This window comes from Malus sylvestris, chromosome 14 (genome assembly GCF_916048215.2).
Source record: "Malus sylvestris chromosome 14, drMalSylv7.2, whole genome shotgun sequence".
Lineage (NCBI taxonomy): Eukaryota > Viridiplantae > Streptophyta > Magnoliopsida > Rosales > Rosaceae > Malus > Malus sylvestris.
Window position 1 is genome coordinate 1,279,640 of NC_062273.1, and position 15,673 is coordinate 1,295,312.

Here is a 15,673-nt window from a genome sequence, read left to right on the forward strand (position 1 = left end):
TTATTCTATATGCCTTACCAATTACCATTGACACATTTTGTATTATGGGTAATGGATTTGTTTAACTGAAATTGGAGTATTGGTCCCTCAACAATAACTGAATTTAAGTTTTAGTCTTTGAATTTAAAATCCAATCAAATTGGTATTTGCATTTGAAAAAAATATAAAGAGCATTAGTTCCTATGCAACTCTGAGAATTTCTGTCAAAATTAAGCACTTGAAAAGTAGGTAATCCTCCTTTTAGGAAACAAATTGGAGAAAGGGCGTGGTTATCACGTGCTTAAATTTGGCGGAAATCTCACGAGATTGACATCAAAATCTCAATTAAATACATTCCCTCAATTTGTGAATCCAAAAGAAATTTGGACCAAAAAAAAAAAAATTGGCCCAATGAAAAAGCCCATTGAAGAGCCTTCAAAGTTCAAAATCCATGAAGAAATCTCCATTGTTCTTTTGGGTTTTAATTACAAAGAGGGTTTTAGAAGGGTTTTACGATCAAATTAAGAACAACAAAAAAAAAAAAAAAAGGATTTAGGGTTTTTGAAGGGTCAATCAAAATCCCGACTCCTCCTCCTCTGCGCTCTGCCGTGACTGCACCTCTCCTCCACCTCCAGGCGGTGGCTACTGTGGACTGCTGCTAACTCCTTCCTCATGTAAGTGTGTTTCTTTTTCCTTTTGTTCTTGAATTTCAGGGTTTAGCGATTTGTGGAATTGGGGAAATTAGGGACTGGAATTTTGAACCTGAATCACTGAATTCAGTAGTCTTCCTCTCTCTAGCTGCCTCAAAGTCGGAAAATTGACAAAATTAAATCATGAATTATACTGAAAGTAACAAATAAATAACAGATTGGCCGAATTTGGGAGTGTTAAGTGTTAGGTTTTATGAGGTTTGAAGGAACGACTATTGAATTTGAGTTAAGAAATTTTCAAGTACTTTGTTTTTCTCGAGAATGCGTGTTGGATGAGTCGAATTTAGGTGTTGTGTAGCTCTCATTTGTGACGTTCCGATTTGTGTACTTGGATTCTATCCCCTCATTGCAATATTTGTAGGCTATGTTTGGGTGAGGGATTTCCAAGTCCCAAGGGATTGATGCCAAGTTTGTAATAAAATGTTAGACAGGAGGGATTAGAACAACTCCCACGTATGGACTTCTACGTACGGATTTGCAAATCGTTCTCACAGCCTTTGTAATACATCTACACTTTTTTTTGTCATCAACAGGTGTGAACTTGGGGGAATGTCGTAGAAACGAAGGAGACTCTGTTGAAAGTTTGACAAAATCCTTCTGCTAATGAAATTTGGATTCGAAGTTCAGCCCTTTGCAGTTTTAATACCTGGGTCCGTAACTGATTACAGACTCTGAAAAGTTGAAAATGGCAAGACGTGTCTATCTCCTTCCCAAATCCGTATTGAATGCCATCAACAAACCTCAAAATCCAATCTCAGTCCCTCTACCTTTCAATCTCTGCACAGACTCTGCTGACAACCAAACTCATCAACCACAGATCGAAGGCCCAACAGAGAACCACAACCCCACCAACATCCACGACCAACAACGCCATGAGCAAGTCCGAAAACTCCGAGTCCTTCTCCAGCAGGGTCGCTCTGAAACAGCGCGAAGGCTCATCAAGTCTCTCATTCTCCCCGGTTCACCCTACTCTTCCCCCACTGAACTCTACACCCTGTTTTCTCTCTCTGCACCCTCCATGAAACCCACATTCTGCGACATGCTTTTAGCCGCTTGTTCAGAGTCTAAGATGCCGACTGAAGCAGTAGAATTGTACAGTTTGATGAGGAAAAGTGGTACACGCCCTTGCTTAGCTTCTGTCAATGTGATGCTTGAATCTTTGGTGACTTCAAAGCAGTTTGGTAAGACCCTTGAATTGTTTTCGGAGATTTTCGAGTCAGGTCAGGGCATTCGACCTGATAAGTTCACGTATGGGAAGGCAATACAAGCTTCTGTAAAGTTAGGGGACCTGGAAAGGGCTGGTCAGCTAGTGAATTCAATGAAGATGAAGCGGATGAATCCAGGTGTGTTTGTGTATAATGTTTTACTCGGTGGGCTGTGTAAAGAGAAGAAAATGAGGGACGCACAGAAGGTGTTTGATGAAATGATTGAGGGAAAGGTGACCCCGAATTTGGTTACGTACAATACGATGATTGATGGGTATTCTAAGGCGGGTGAGTTGGAGAAGGCCTTTGAATTGAGAGAGAGGATGAAGGATGAGAATGTGGAAGCTAATATGGTCACATATAATACAATGCTCAGTGGACTTTGTCGGGTGAAGAGAATCGAGGACGCGAAAAGGATTTTGGAAGAGATGGAAGCTCACAGCTTTGCACCTGATGGTTTTACTTATAGCATACTCTTTGATGGGCATTTCAGGTGTGGGGATGGTGAGGGGTCACTGGCTTTATTTGAAGAAGCAATTAGTAAAGGTGTGAGGATTAATGGTTATACTTGTAGCATTTTATTGAATGGCTTGTGCAAGGAAGGAAACATTGAGAAGGCAGAGGAGGTTTTGAAGAAACTAATGGAAACTGGTTTTATTCCAGATGTAGTGGTATATAATACTATTGTCAGTGGTTATTGTCGAAGGGGTGAGATAGACAAAGCCATTTTGGCCATTGAACAAATGGAAGTACGCGGGTTAAAGCCGAACTGCATCACCTTCAATTCTTTGATTGACAAGATCCGTGAGACAAAGGATATGGATATGGCTGAGGAATGGGTGAAGAAGATGGCAAAGAGGGGAGTTTTTCCAAATTTGGAGACGTATAACATCCTTATTAATGGCTACGGGCAGATGGGTGCATTCGATAAGTGTTTCCAGATTGTTGAAGAGATGGAAAATAAGGGGATTAAGCCAAATATTGTGAGCTATGGTTCTCTTGTAAATGGTTTGTGCAAGGACGGGAGGCTTCTTGAAGCTGAAATAGTACTGAGGGACATGCTAAGCAGAGGGGTTTTGCCAAATGCACAAATATATAATATGCTCATTGGTGGTTGCTGTACGGTGGGGAATCTGAAAGATGCTTACAGATTCCTCGATGAGATGGCGAAAACTGGGATAAGTCCAACACTTGTAACCTACAATGCACTCATTCATGGACTCTGCAAGAAAGGACGGTTCATGGAAGCTGAAGACTATGTATCTCAAATTACAAGTAGCGGTTATAGCCCGAATGTGATTACATACAACTCCCTAATTTCAGGTTATTCTGATGCTGGAAACACCCAGAAATGTCTGGAATTGTTTGAAACTATCAAGAGTCTGGGCATGAAACCTACTTTGTATACATATCATCCTCTAATTAGTGGGTGTATCAGGGAAGATATGGCATTAGCAGAGAAGCTATATAATGAAATGCTACAGATGGGCCTGGTTCCTGACCGGGTTGTATATAATGCACTCATTCACGGTTACGCAGAGCACGGAGACACTCAAAAGGCACTTGCTTTGCACTCTGAGATGGTAAACCAGAATGTTTATGTTGATAGGATGACATATAATAGCTTGATTCTGGGGCACTTCAAGCAAGGAAAAATTTCAGAGGTAAAGGATCTGGTAAATGATATGAAGGCTCAAGGATTGACTCCTAAAGCTGATACGTATAGCTTACTTGTTAAGGGACACTGTGAACTGAAGGACTTCAGTGGTGCCTATTTTTGGTACAGGGAACTGTTTGAGAGTGGTTTTCTTCTAAATGCCTCGACGTGCCATGAACTTACATCTGGCCTTCAAAAGGAGGGGAGGTTGCGAGAGGCCGAGATTGTCTGTTCAGAAATGAGCGCCAAAGGAATGAATGACTGCAGCTCTAATGAGGAAGTGTTTTCTGTTGCCAACGTCTAGGGAACAGATGTTTGCCGTTCTTGAAGTTCTCCGCACAAGAATTGGCCAAGATATAAGTATCCCATAGCGTACATCTCCGCTGGCAGCCTGGCATATCCTTGAAGAAGAGCACAGTAAACTCCAAAAAGGTGTTGGTCAGATAAGTTCAGAAGTAATCCGGCAAAGATTGGCCGGTGGAAGCGAGCAAGGAGCTTTTCGTTGTTTCGTGGACTTGGGAGAGAGTTATCGATGTGAATAAGCTTCGAGCATCCCATATCTTCTCCATAAAAACCCAAAAATGTATGGTGTCCGTATAAGTTTATGGTGAATTTTAGTGCTGTATACCTTGTTTATCCTATTCGTCTTCAATGTGAATAAGCTTTTGGATTGGCGTTCTGAAAAGTTGCGATCTTCAAAGCTGTTTCAAAGCTCTTCGTTTTACTGGAAAATGGAATATATGTTGTCGAACGTTGATGCATCTAATTTGAGCATGGTTTTCTTCTAACCGTCTCCGCGTGCAATGAACTTGCATATGGCCTTCAAGAGGAGGTGAGGTTACGACTTACCAGAGCTCGGGATCATCTGCTCAGAAATGACGGTCAAAGGAATGGATGATCGCAACTCTAGTGGGGATGTGTTTTCCGTTGCCAAAGACGTAGGGATCGTATGTTTAGTGTTCGTGAAGTTCACGGCGCGAGAACTGGCCAAGATCGATGTCCGTATAGAAATGTTGCTAAACCAGTAGCCCGGCAACGAACCTTCATTTCTCTTCAAGTTTTATGCTCTCCGGGAGGGAAAGCAATGCATCGGCCTGAAGACGGTTTTTCAAGGGCCACTGCATTAGAAGTGGTCTCTCTGGATCATTAGAAGTTCCTGGCTGCAATGACATGAAATGTTGATGGTTTGCTTTCATTTCTGCCATGTTTGTGATTGCTTCTGCAAGGGCACAAACCGCTACATGATAGCCAAAGCGCTTCTACTTGCGTTTTGTAGAAAAACTTAAAAGTGCTTGAGTCATGGAAGGGCTTCTAGCATAAGTACTTTCTGGAAATGCAATTCCAAACAGGCCATGATACTAAATATTACCATGCCAAAACGCAAACAATTCATCACGAAAATTCGAAAACCAGAATTTTCTACAACCATCAAATCAGAAAAAAAAAAAAAAAAAAACCCAACTGATTTTATTAGATTGGAGTGGAAAATCGAACTCATTACCTCGGCTGCAAAGCTACTCTTAACCATCTGAGCTACAAGCTCGCAACACAGTATTCAACTCGTAAATTAAGAACAAAAACAAAAAAAACAAAAAAAAAAACAAAAAACCAAAAAAAAAAACCTTACGAAGCTAACCACCACCGTCACCGCCGCCGCGAGAAGCAAATTCAGAGCACTTTGAGAATGTCCTCAGCTCCACTGGAGGTAAAGGCACCGCCTTCCTCCAAATTCAAGACCTTAACAACGCCATCCTCCGCCAAAAGCGAGTACCTTCTGGACCTGACGCCCAGCCCCACCGGCTTATCGCTCAAATCGAGCTCCGCCCCAATCGCCCTCGTGAAATCACCGTTCCCATCGGACAGCAGCAGCACCTCGTCGCCGATGTTGAGATTCTCCTTCCACGCCTTGAGCACGAAGACGTCGTTGACCGCAATGCAGGCGATGGTCTCGACGCCCTTCGCCTTGAGCTCACCCGACTTCTCCACGAATCCCGGGACGTGCTTCTGGGAGCAGGTCGGGGTGAAGGCGCCGGGGACGGCAAAGAGGACGGCCTTCTTGGATTTGGTGAGCTCGGAGACAGTCACGGTTTGGACGTCGCCGGCGGCGTCGAGGTACGCGAGGGTGGCTTCGGGGAGCTTGTCGCCGACGGCGATGGCGGCGGATATAGGTTTGGCAGCGGTGGTGGAGAAGCGGAGGAGGGGTTTTGGGTGTGGGGAGTGTTTGAGGAGGAGAGGGGTGTAGGAGCTTTTGGAGGAGAGGGATTTGGGTGAGAAGAGAGACGTTTTGGGTGGTGCGGCGGCGGTGGTAGTGGAGAAAGAGAGGGACTTGGGGGCGGTCAGGAGCCTTGAGACTGTGAGGGAGGCTGCCATTTTTGGTGGTTTGGGTTTTAGAGAGTGAGAGAGTGAGTTTGAGATGGGAGAGAGAGACTGGTAAGCTTTGGCATGCAGGGTTTGCTGGGTACGCTGGGTTTGTTGGGTTTAAGGGTTTTTAGCGGAGGGAACAATGAGAGGTTGTTGTGAAGAGGGTCGGATAGATAGAGGATTTATTGGACCCTTCTGTTGTGTGGGCATGTGAGTTTCCATATACCTCCAACTTTGCCACCATAAAAATTATCAACGTATATATGACATGTTCTTGGTTATGTTCACTCGGATACGTCCTTCTCTCCACAAAGAAACTTGATAATTAGAACGGCTAAAGTAAAAATATCGTTGTATTAAAAAAAATCATATAATTTAGTAAAAAAATTTAATAAAAAATTGAACTTTATTCCTCCTCAGTACAATTCATTTCAGTTTAAAGGATATCGTCCTATTACATATTAATAAACATGTCATAAAGTAGTTGAGTTCTATAACTTGTCTTTAGGGTTAGTTTGAATGTGCTCTTTAAATAACTAAAAACGCTCTTGATAGAGTGCTTTTGAAACAAATCCTTAGTAAAATGCAATTGAATTTTGAAAAATACTTAAAATGTTTCCTACAAGAAGCACAAGCACTTCAAAAATTATTACACTAAAGCCATAAGTTAGAACTCAAGCGTTTAATCTTGATGTAGTCTAACGTATGGTGATTAGTAGCGCTAAAATATAAAATAGTAAGTTGATAGGCTTTAAACATATTTCTGTGTTTAACATCACAAAATGGAGGGTCTTAGTGTAATGAAAATATTACTTTTAAAATTTTTTTTTTACCAAAAACGCTTTCAATTATTTTAAAATCATATACAAATGAACTCTTAATTCACCTTTTATCAATAAAAACTTTCAAATTATGGTACATAACTTGTCAAATGACCCTCTCAGAATTTGTCATATAGCATCGCGCCACACGTGGTAGTCTAGTAGGTTTATGTCGGCATGTGTCACGTGAGATCACGTGTTGTACTTGACACAGGTTGAAAGATTTTTCAGTGTGATTGGCACACGCAATGATACATCACGTGTCTGTAGACATCGAAATTTTGGTAAATAAATGTTAACCGATAAATCAAAGTTTCAACGCTCATATATATTACATAAATTTTACACGTAGCATATGACTCGACGAAAAATTGAAATGAGTCGGAAAAGTCATCAAACAGGACACGTGTCAACACATGGCAGAAACGACTTATTTCATCTGGAATATTATATTCAAAATTAGGCCTTGGAAAATTCTATAAATAGAAGCCAATTTCATTTCATTTTAGAAAGGAATTCATATTACACCTTGAAGCTCTAAAGCTCTGAAACTCCGAAGCTCTCAAGCATCCAGATTCCCGAAGAATCAAGAAAGCCTTCTTCGTTCTTCGTTCATCATTCTTCCAAGATCAAGCCCCGACGGCCCCTTGGATCAACAATCCACCGATTCAATATCAAACCCCGACGGCCCTTGAAGAAAGTGTTCTTCGTTCTTCGTTCTTCGTTCTTCGTTCATCGTTCTTCCAAGATCAAGCCCCGACGGCCCTTGGATCAACAATCATCCACCTTCAAGATCAAGCCCTGACGGCCCCTTGAAGAACTTCCACCAATTCAAGATCAAGCCCCGACGACCCTTGGATCAACAACATCAACAAATCCACACAACCGTTCTTCAAGATCAAGCCCAAAAGCCCCTTGAAGATCCGTTCATCACCGTTATTCAAGATCAAGCCTCAACGGCCCTTGAAGAAACGCTCATCCTCAAGATCAAGCCCCAACGGCTCCTTGAAGATTCACTCAAATCCACCTTCAAGATCGAGTCCACGGCCCTTGAAGAACGTTCATCCTTAGATCAAGCCCAACGGCCATTTGGATCAATTGCACATCCACAAATCAACACCTTACGGAGATCGAATCAGATGATCAAATTTAAGAGAGATTGTAACCCAAAATCATCAAATACAAATATTATTTTGTGCACGTTGTTCTTGTCTCTTTCCTTTCAGGAAATTTTCGTGTTCACAAATTTGGCACGCCCAGTGGGACCATCTTTACCTCTCATCTCTTTCTCCGTTCAAGAAATTTAAGCACACTTCCAAAATTAATGGCATCAAGGAAGGCTCAAACTGTTCCCGCAATCGGCGCAAAGAACAAGAGCGTCCTCGTCGCAAGTGGTGTCACTTTGGGCATCACGACTCGAAGCAAGACAAGAGCTACTTCTGCCGCCTCTTTCACCTCTGCATCAACTCTGCCAAGGGAACAAGAACACCCAAGGCACAAGTCTGTGATCACCTTAGCCTCACTAAGGGCACCAAGGGGGGTAAGCCCAAGGAAATACTCTGAATCCATGCTCTCCGATGCCGATTCAAGCGGCAGTTCAGCCATGCAAGTCATGACCACTGGAGCAACTTCAATCGATGAGCAGCTGGCTTAAATGAATGAAGCAATCGCAAGGCTAACCCGAACTGTGGAAGAAAAAGACTTGCAAATTGCAGCACTAGTCAATCGATTGGAGGCGCATGACGGCGAGAAACCCGACCCAGAGGATGATCCACTAAAGGAATGAATTGGCGGAGAAGATGAGCTTCCAGTGAAGAAAATCGATGTGAAGCCGGAGCCAGACCAAGCAGCGGCACTCATGAGATCTCTTTCTATCTAACAGCTGCAAGAGATGATCACCAACACCATCAAGGCACAGTACGAAGGGAGCTCTTATGCCTCCACGTTGTACTCGAAGCCTTACTCCAGGAAGATCAACGCCTTAAGGATGCCGAGGGGCTATCAACCGCCGAAGTTCATGCAATTTGACAGAAAGGGAAACCTGAAGCAACATGTCGCACATTTCGTCGAAACCTGTAACAATGCAGGGACGGAAGGAGATTACCTCGCTAAGCAGTTTGTACGCTCGTTAAAAGGAAACACCTTTGAGTGGTACACGGACCTGGAGCCCGAGTCCATCAACAGTTGGGAACAGTTGGAAAGGGAATTCCTCAACCGCTTCTATAGTACCTGCTGCACTGTGAGCATGCTAGAGCTGACGAGCACGAAGCAATGGAAGGAAAAACCAGTCATGGACTACATCAACCGATGGCGTAATCTAAGCCTCGACTGTAAGGACAGACTCTCCGAGATTTCTTCAATCGAGATGTGCATCCAGGGCATGCAATGGGGTTTACAATACATCCTTCAAGGTATCAAACCACGAACTTTTGAAGAATTAGCCACCCGTGCCCACGACATAGAGTTGAGCATCGCCCACCATGGAAAGAAGGAGCCAATCACCGATTTCAAAAGGGATAAGGTGTTTACTTCAAGAGCAGACAATCATGGGAAAAAGCCCGCCAAGAAAGCTTTTACCACCAATACCACCCCTATCAAGACCTCGTCTGCACCCGTCAAAATCTCCTTCAATAATAAAGTAAAGGAGATAAAAAGAAGTGAGACTTCCCACACTCAAGATAGGTACAAAAACACCTTGAGGGAACTGGAGCAGAAGGTATACCCTTTTCCGGACTCCGACATGGACGCCATGCTGGACGACCTACTGGAGAAAAAGGTGATTGAGTTACCTGAATGCAAACGCCCTGAAGAGATGAATCGCGTTAACGATCCCAAGTACTGCAAGTACCATCGTATCGTGGGTCATCATGTGGGCAAGTGTTTCATCCTAAAAGAACTCATCATGAAGTTGACACAGCAAGGGCGGATTGAGCTCGACCTAGAAGACACAGCCGCAACGCATACCACTACGATCGTGTTCGGATCCTTTGATCCCGTGCCTCTTCAAGAAATACCCGACCATTCCTATCAATGCACAAGCTACACGGCACCTTATGCACAACCATCATTGGGGGCAAACGACCAGGATACACCTATCGATGATGAAGAAGGGTGGACATTGGTGACCTATAAGAAGACGAGGAAGCCAAGACCACAAGCTATAAAGCCAAATGGGGAGCGAGCGAGAAAGCACCGCCGCCGCAACAATAGGAAGCCTAAAAGAAGCATAAGAGCTGCTAAGCCAACATATGCTGGGGAACCTATGGAGCAAGAGCCACGTATTCCCGTCTCCTTGCGCGAATACTTCCCGGAGGACTTTTTCCAACAGTGCATTATCACTGCATATCACATGGTCGAAATAGAAATGGAAGAACCCTCAAAAAGCAAAGCTGTCACCACTGAGGGGGGAAAAGACTCTTACAACTGAAGAAGGTCTGCCAACACACTTTAGCATCGAGGGAGCGCTCCAGTTGCCAAAAAAGATGCGAAAAGTACTGGCAGCGGTCTTGGCAAGTTCCGACGACCATGAAGTGCAAGAAAGCAAGAACGAAAGCTTGAAGCTTCGACCACATGAATGTGCCACATGCTGTGCCGCCGAGGACGCAATCCACTTCATCGACGAAGACTTGCTGCTAGGATCCAAGCCTCACAACCGACCTCTCTTCATCTCTGGTTACGTAAAGGAGCACAAAGTCAGCCGCATGCTTGTGGATGGCGGATCAGCCATAAATATCATGCCAAAGTCAACAATGACCACAATCGGCATCAAGGTGGATGAACTATCCCTAAGCCGTCTACTAATCCAAGGTTTTAACCAAGGAGGACAAAGAGCGATGGGCATGATCCGAGTAGAGATGACCATTGGTGAACTCAAGTCAATCACAATATTCCACGTAATTGATGCAAGAACTTCCTACAATTTGCTCTTAGGAAGGCATTGGATCCATGCGAATGGAGTAGTACCGTCCACCCTTCACCAATGCTTAAAATTTTACCGAGAATGAGTGAAGGTGATCTATGGTGACACCAAGCCATTCACCGAAACCGAATCACATTTCGCAGACGCCAAGTTCTACATGGATGAAGACATGGTGCCTGAAACTCTTCCAAAAGAGATCAAATCCATGGGCAAAGCAACACCTAAAAAACAAGAATGGCAAGCCGTGCCCAATAAGCAAGAAGAAGAAGCTATGCCATCTTCAAGCAAAAACGACGATGAGCTTGCTAAACCTGCAACAACCAGAGGGAATAGGACACCCTCAAATGGACCAAACATACTCGTTTTTCGATACATCCCAACGTCGAGAAGAAAGAATGGTTAATCCCCGTTTGAAACTGCAGCAAGCAAAGCCGATGCACATCGGCACATGGATAATGTAAAGTTGCTCAAAACGAATGCAATTTTGCCTCTGACACATCTAGGCGACATTAAGGTTGCAAGACCATCATAAGGCTTTATAAAAGGTCTGCCAAAGGGGGTAGAACCAAGCTTTCTCCCAACCAAGAGGACCGAAGAAGGTTTTGATCCAAACGCCTATAAACTCATGTCGAAAGCTGGGTACAACTTCACCTCCTCTGCAAATTTGGGAAAGAAGGATTTGAACACCGTCAAAGACAACGAACGTGATCTTACTAAAACTCAGAAGAAGTTGGAGGAGCATGGTTACGGGGTCAACAACAACAAAGCTGGACTTGGCTTCACACCAAATGCACCGGTGAAGATCTCCAGCAAGGCAAAAAATGTTAGCGCTCAACACATCAGCGTGAGCATTATACAAGATAAAGAGGAGCCTCGACCTGCCCCCCAGACATCAGTATTCGATAGAATGAATCGTTCAAGGACCAGAGTTTCGGCACCTAAACTCATTGACGGTCAAAACAGAACTTCCGTCTTCAAAAGGCTTAACACGCCAGTATCTCGAAGCTCTGTTTTCAAAAGGTTATCGAAACCTAAGAAGCAAAGCAATACGACTAGCTTTCCTCCACGACAGTCAGTTATGGAAAGACTTGGAGAAGCCAAAGAACCTTCTAAAAGGAGAAAGACGACACTAGAAGTAGAAAAGATCGATCGTCTGGCAGAAAATGATGACGTTCGAAGTTCCATTCCTTCAAGAATGAAGCGCCAAGCAATTTTAGAGGTTAACACAGTTGGATCACTGAAAGTGAAAAGGCGCACCATCATCCACATTGGACAATCTTCATGCTAACAAGCTCGAGAGGTCAACACCAAAGAAGAGGCCCAAGACATCTTCCACATCACAATCCAAGAAGGTGAATAAGATGAAATCCTCGAGGAAGATGTCATTGCAGCACCGTCACAACTCGAAAATGGGGGGCAAGCCACAGTTGACGATCTCAAAGAACTCAACTTAGGCACAAGTGAGGAACCGAAGCCTATCTTCGTGAGTGCATTACTAAGTGCATACGAGATAGAGAAGTATTACCAGATGCTATTAGAGTACAAGGATGTCTTTGCTTGGACCTACAAGGAAATGCCCGGCCTCGACCCTATCATTGCTGTGCATTATCTTGCAGTCAAGCCTGAAATGCGACCAATAAAGCAAACTCAAAGACGCTATCGATCCGAGCTCATCCCATAAATCGAGGCCGAGATTGACAAGTTGATCGAAGCAAGCTTCATTCGAAAGGTGCAATACCCCAAGTGGATCTCCAACATCGTCATAGTCCTTAAGAAATCTGGACAAATACGTGTTTGCGTAGACTTCCGAGACCTCAATGATGTTTGCCCAAATGATGACTTCCCCTTGCCAATCATTGAAATCATGGTGGACTCAACCACTGGCCATGAGGCACTATCATTCATGGATGGCTCTTCTGGATACAATCAAATTCGTATGGCTCTTGAAGATGAGGAACTAACAGCCTTTCGCACTCCAAAATGTATCTACTGCTACAAGGTGATGCCATTTGGTCTGAAGAATGCTGGAGCTACATATCAACGCGCAATGCAGAAGATCTTCAATGCCATGCTACACAAGAACGTAGAATGCTATGTAGACGATGTGGTGGTCAAGACAAAGAAAAGATCAAATCACTTGAATGATTTGCGAGTAGTGTTCGAAAGGTTGCGAAAATACAACCTCAAGATGAACCCGTTAAAGTGTGCATTTGGCGTCACATCTGGAAAGTTCCTTGGCTTCATTGTCAAGCATCGTGGCATTGAAGTGGACTAATCAAAGATCAAGGCCATTCAAAGCATGCCCGAGCCAAGAAACCTGCACGAGTTGAAAAGTCTACAAGGACGGCTAGCCTTCATCTGACGCTTCATCTCCAACATTGCAGGGCGTTGTTAACCGTTCAGTCGACTCATGAAGAAAGATATTCCGTTCGTATGGGACAAAGCATGCAACAATGCTTTTGAAAGCATAAAGAAGTATTTATCAAGTCCACCTGTCCTAGGGGCACTTGTACCAGGGAAACCGCTCATATTGTACATTGCTGCTCATGAAAGTTTAGTTGGAGCACTTTTGGCACAGGAAAACGAATCCCAGAAAGAATGAGCGCTCTACTACCTCAGTCGAACGCTCACCAGCGCTGAGTTGAACTACTCCCCAATAGAAAAAATGTGCCTTGCCTTGATGTTTGCCATCCAGAAGCTCAGACATTACATGCATGCTTACATCATCCACTTGGTTGCTAAAGCTGACCCGGTCAAATACGTCATGTCTAAGCCAGTTTTGACAGGGCGACTAGTTAAATGGGCATTACTTCTCAATCAATACGAGATCATCTATATCTCAGCTAAAGCCATCAAGGGACAAGCGCTAGCAGACTTCCTTGCCGACCATCCAATCTCAGCCAATTAGAAAATCTCAGACGACTTGCCTAATGAGGAGGTGTTCTACATCAACATATTCCCGACATGGACGATGTGAGGTGAGGAAAGATGATCTCGTCCCATACTTCCGGCTGGCAACGCAACTGCTACAAAGGTTTGAGGCCGTAACACTAGAACACGTGCCAAGAAAAGAGAATCAAATGGCAGACGCTCTCGCCAACCTAGCCTCGAGCATGACATTAGGAGAAGACGAAGCTGCAAACGTGCCAATCTGCCAAAGATGGGTAATCCCGCTTGTTACTGAAATGGTACTAAGTGATACAAACGTTATTTCAATACTTCCGGTCAACGTTGAAGAATGGAGACAGCCTCTGATCAGCTACTTGGAGCATGGAATACTTCCAGATGACCCAAAACACCGCTCTGAAGTACGTCGACGAGCACATCGCTTCCTCTATTACAAAGGGACACTCTACCGGCGATCTTTTGAAGGAGTACTTCTGAGATGCCTAGGCGAGGAAGAAGCCAATCAAGCCATGGAAGAAGCACACTCAGGAATATGTAGGGCGCATAAGTCCGGACCGAAGCTTCATTTCCAGCTCAAAAGAATGGGTTACTACTGGCTAAGCATGGTAAATGACTGCCTAGAACACGCCAAAAGGTGCCAAGCCTGCCAATTTCACGCCAACTTCATACATCAACCGCCTGAACCATTACACCCCACAGCTACTTCATGGCCATTCGATGCATGGGGATTGGACGTCGTAGGACCAATTGCGCCAAAGTCATCTGCAGGAGAAGCTTACATCTTGGCTGCAACAGATTACTTCTCCAAGTGGGCTGAAGCCATACCCTTGAAGGAAGTCAAGAAGGAAACTGTCGTCCGTTTCATCAAGGAACATATCATCCACCGATATGGTGTGCCTCGCTACATTGTCACTGACAACAGAAAACAGTTCTCCAACTGACTCGTGAACGAGCTCTGCGAGAAATACAAGTTCGAGCAGCACAAATCCTTCATGTATCATGCTCCGACCAATGGTCTTGCATAAGCATTCAACAAGACATTGTGCAACCTCCTAACGAAGGTAATTGGCAAAACAAAGAAAGACTGGCATGAAAGAATAGGCGAAGCACTTTGGGCATACATGACGACATATAGAACGCCTACCCAAGCTACACATTATTCTCTCGTATATGGCGTGGAAGCTGTTCTACCGCTCGAAAGTCAAATTCCCTCGCTAAAGATGGCTATACAAGAAGGCTTGACTGACGAAGAGAATGCAAAGTTGCGCCTTCAAGAGCTGGAAGCGCTGGATGAGAAAAGACTCGAAGCCCAGCAACACTTGGAGTGTTATCAAGCACGACTCTCCAAGGCCTTCAACAAGAAAGTTCTCCCTCGTTCTTTTCAAATGGGAGATCTCGTCCTTTCATTACGTAGGCCTATCATCACAACTCACAAGACAAAGAGCAAGTTCACGTCAAAGTGGGATGGACCATACGTAATACAAGAAGTCTACACCAATGGCGCCTACTTAATCATGGCGGAAGACGGCTTGAAGATCGGCCCTATCAATGGTAGATTCTTGAAGCGCTACTACCCCTAAGAAGGCAACAACTCTGCTCCTTGTTCGCACGAGCCTAAACTGCACGAACCAAAGCTCCTGGCCCGTAAGAGCATAAACTGTGTACGGCGAAATCATCATCAAAACCACCATCAAAACTGCCAAAAGCAATCCATCACCCATTTGAACTACGTTATGACTTGATCTCTTCTTTGGAAGGGTACGTAGGCAACTTGAAACTTCAAAACTTCAAGTACAGTCACATCAAAAAGGCTTTGAAGAATAAAGAGCAAATTCAAAATATGAATACTTTATTTCTTTAAAGGAATGAGTTGGCAGGCGACATGGTCGGTGTGCACGGCGACGTCACCTCCGAGGAAAGTTGTAACAAAAGGTACTATACAGCAAATTCCCGCTGCAGTCTTTTGCACAACCCCACAAGGTAAAAGTGACGTACTGGAATGAGCTCCAAGCAGCAAACAGCAGTGCATTCTGGCCATCATGATCAAAATCGACGAAGAACTTCAATAACCGCCGTCAAACGACTAGCCGATCATGAAGCTCGACACCTTACAT

At 44.2% G+C, this 15,673-nt stretch overlaps 2 protein-coding genes across 2 annotated transcripts; one reads left to right on the forward strand and one right to left on the reverse strand.

Moving 5' to 3' along the window:
• The first annotated feature begins 463 nt into the window (after positions 1 to 463).
• LOC126600151 (pentatricopeptide repeat-containing protein At5g12100, mitochondrial-like) lies at positions 464 to 5,177 on the forward strand. Its single transcript, XM_050266701.1, has 2 exons — positions 464 to 653; positions 1,223 to 5,177. Exon 2 carries the CDS (start codon positions 1,375 to 1,377, stop codon positions 3,853 to 3,855), a length of 2,481 nt encoding a protein of 826 aa, XP_050122658.1. The 5' UTR covers positions 464 to 653; positions 1,223 to 1,374; the 3' UTR covers positions 3,856 to 5,177.
• On the reverse strand, positions 4,999 to 6,101 carry LOC126600154 (peroxiredoxin-2E-2, chloroplastic-like). The gene has a single exon (XM_050266704.1). It carries the CDS (start codon positions 5,919 to 5,921, stop codon positions 5,220 to 5,222), a length of 702 nt encoding a protein of 233 aa, XP_050122661.1. The 5' UTR covers positions 5,922 to 6,101; the 3' UTR covers positions 4,999 to 5,219.
• Positions 6,102 to 15,673: the final 9,572 nt, after the last annotated feature.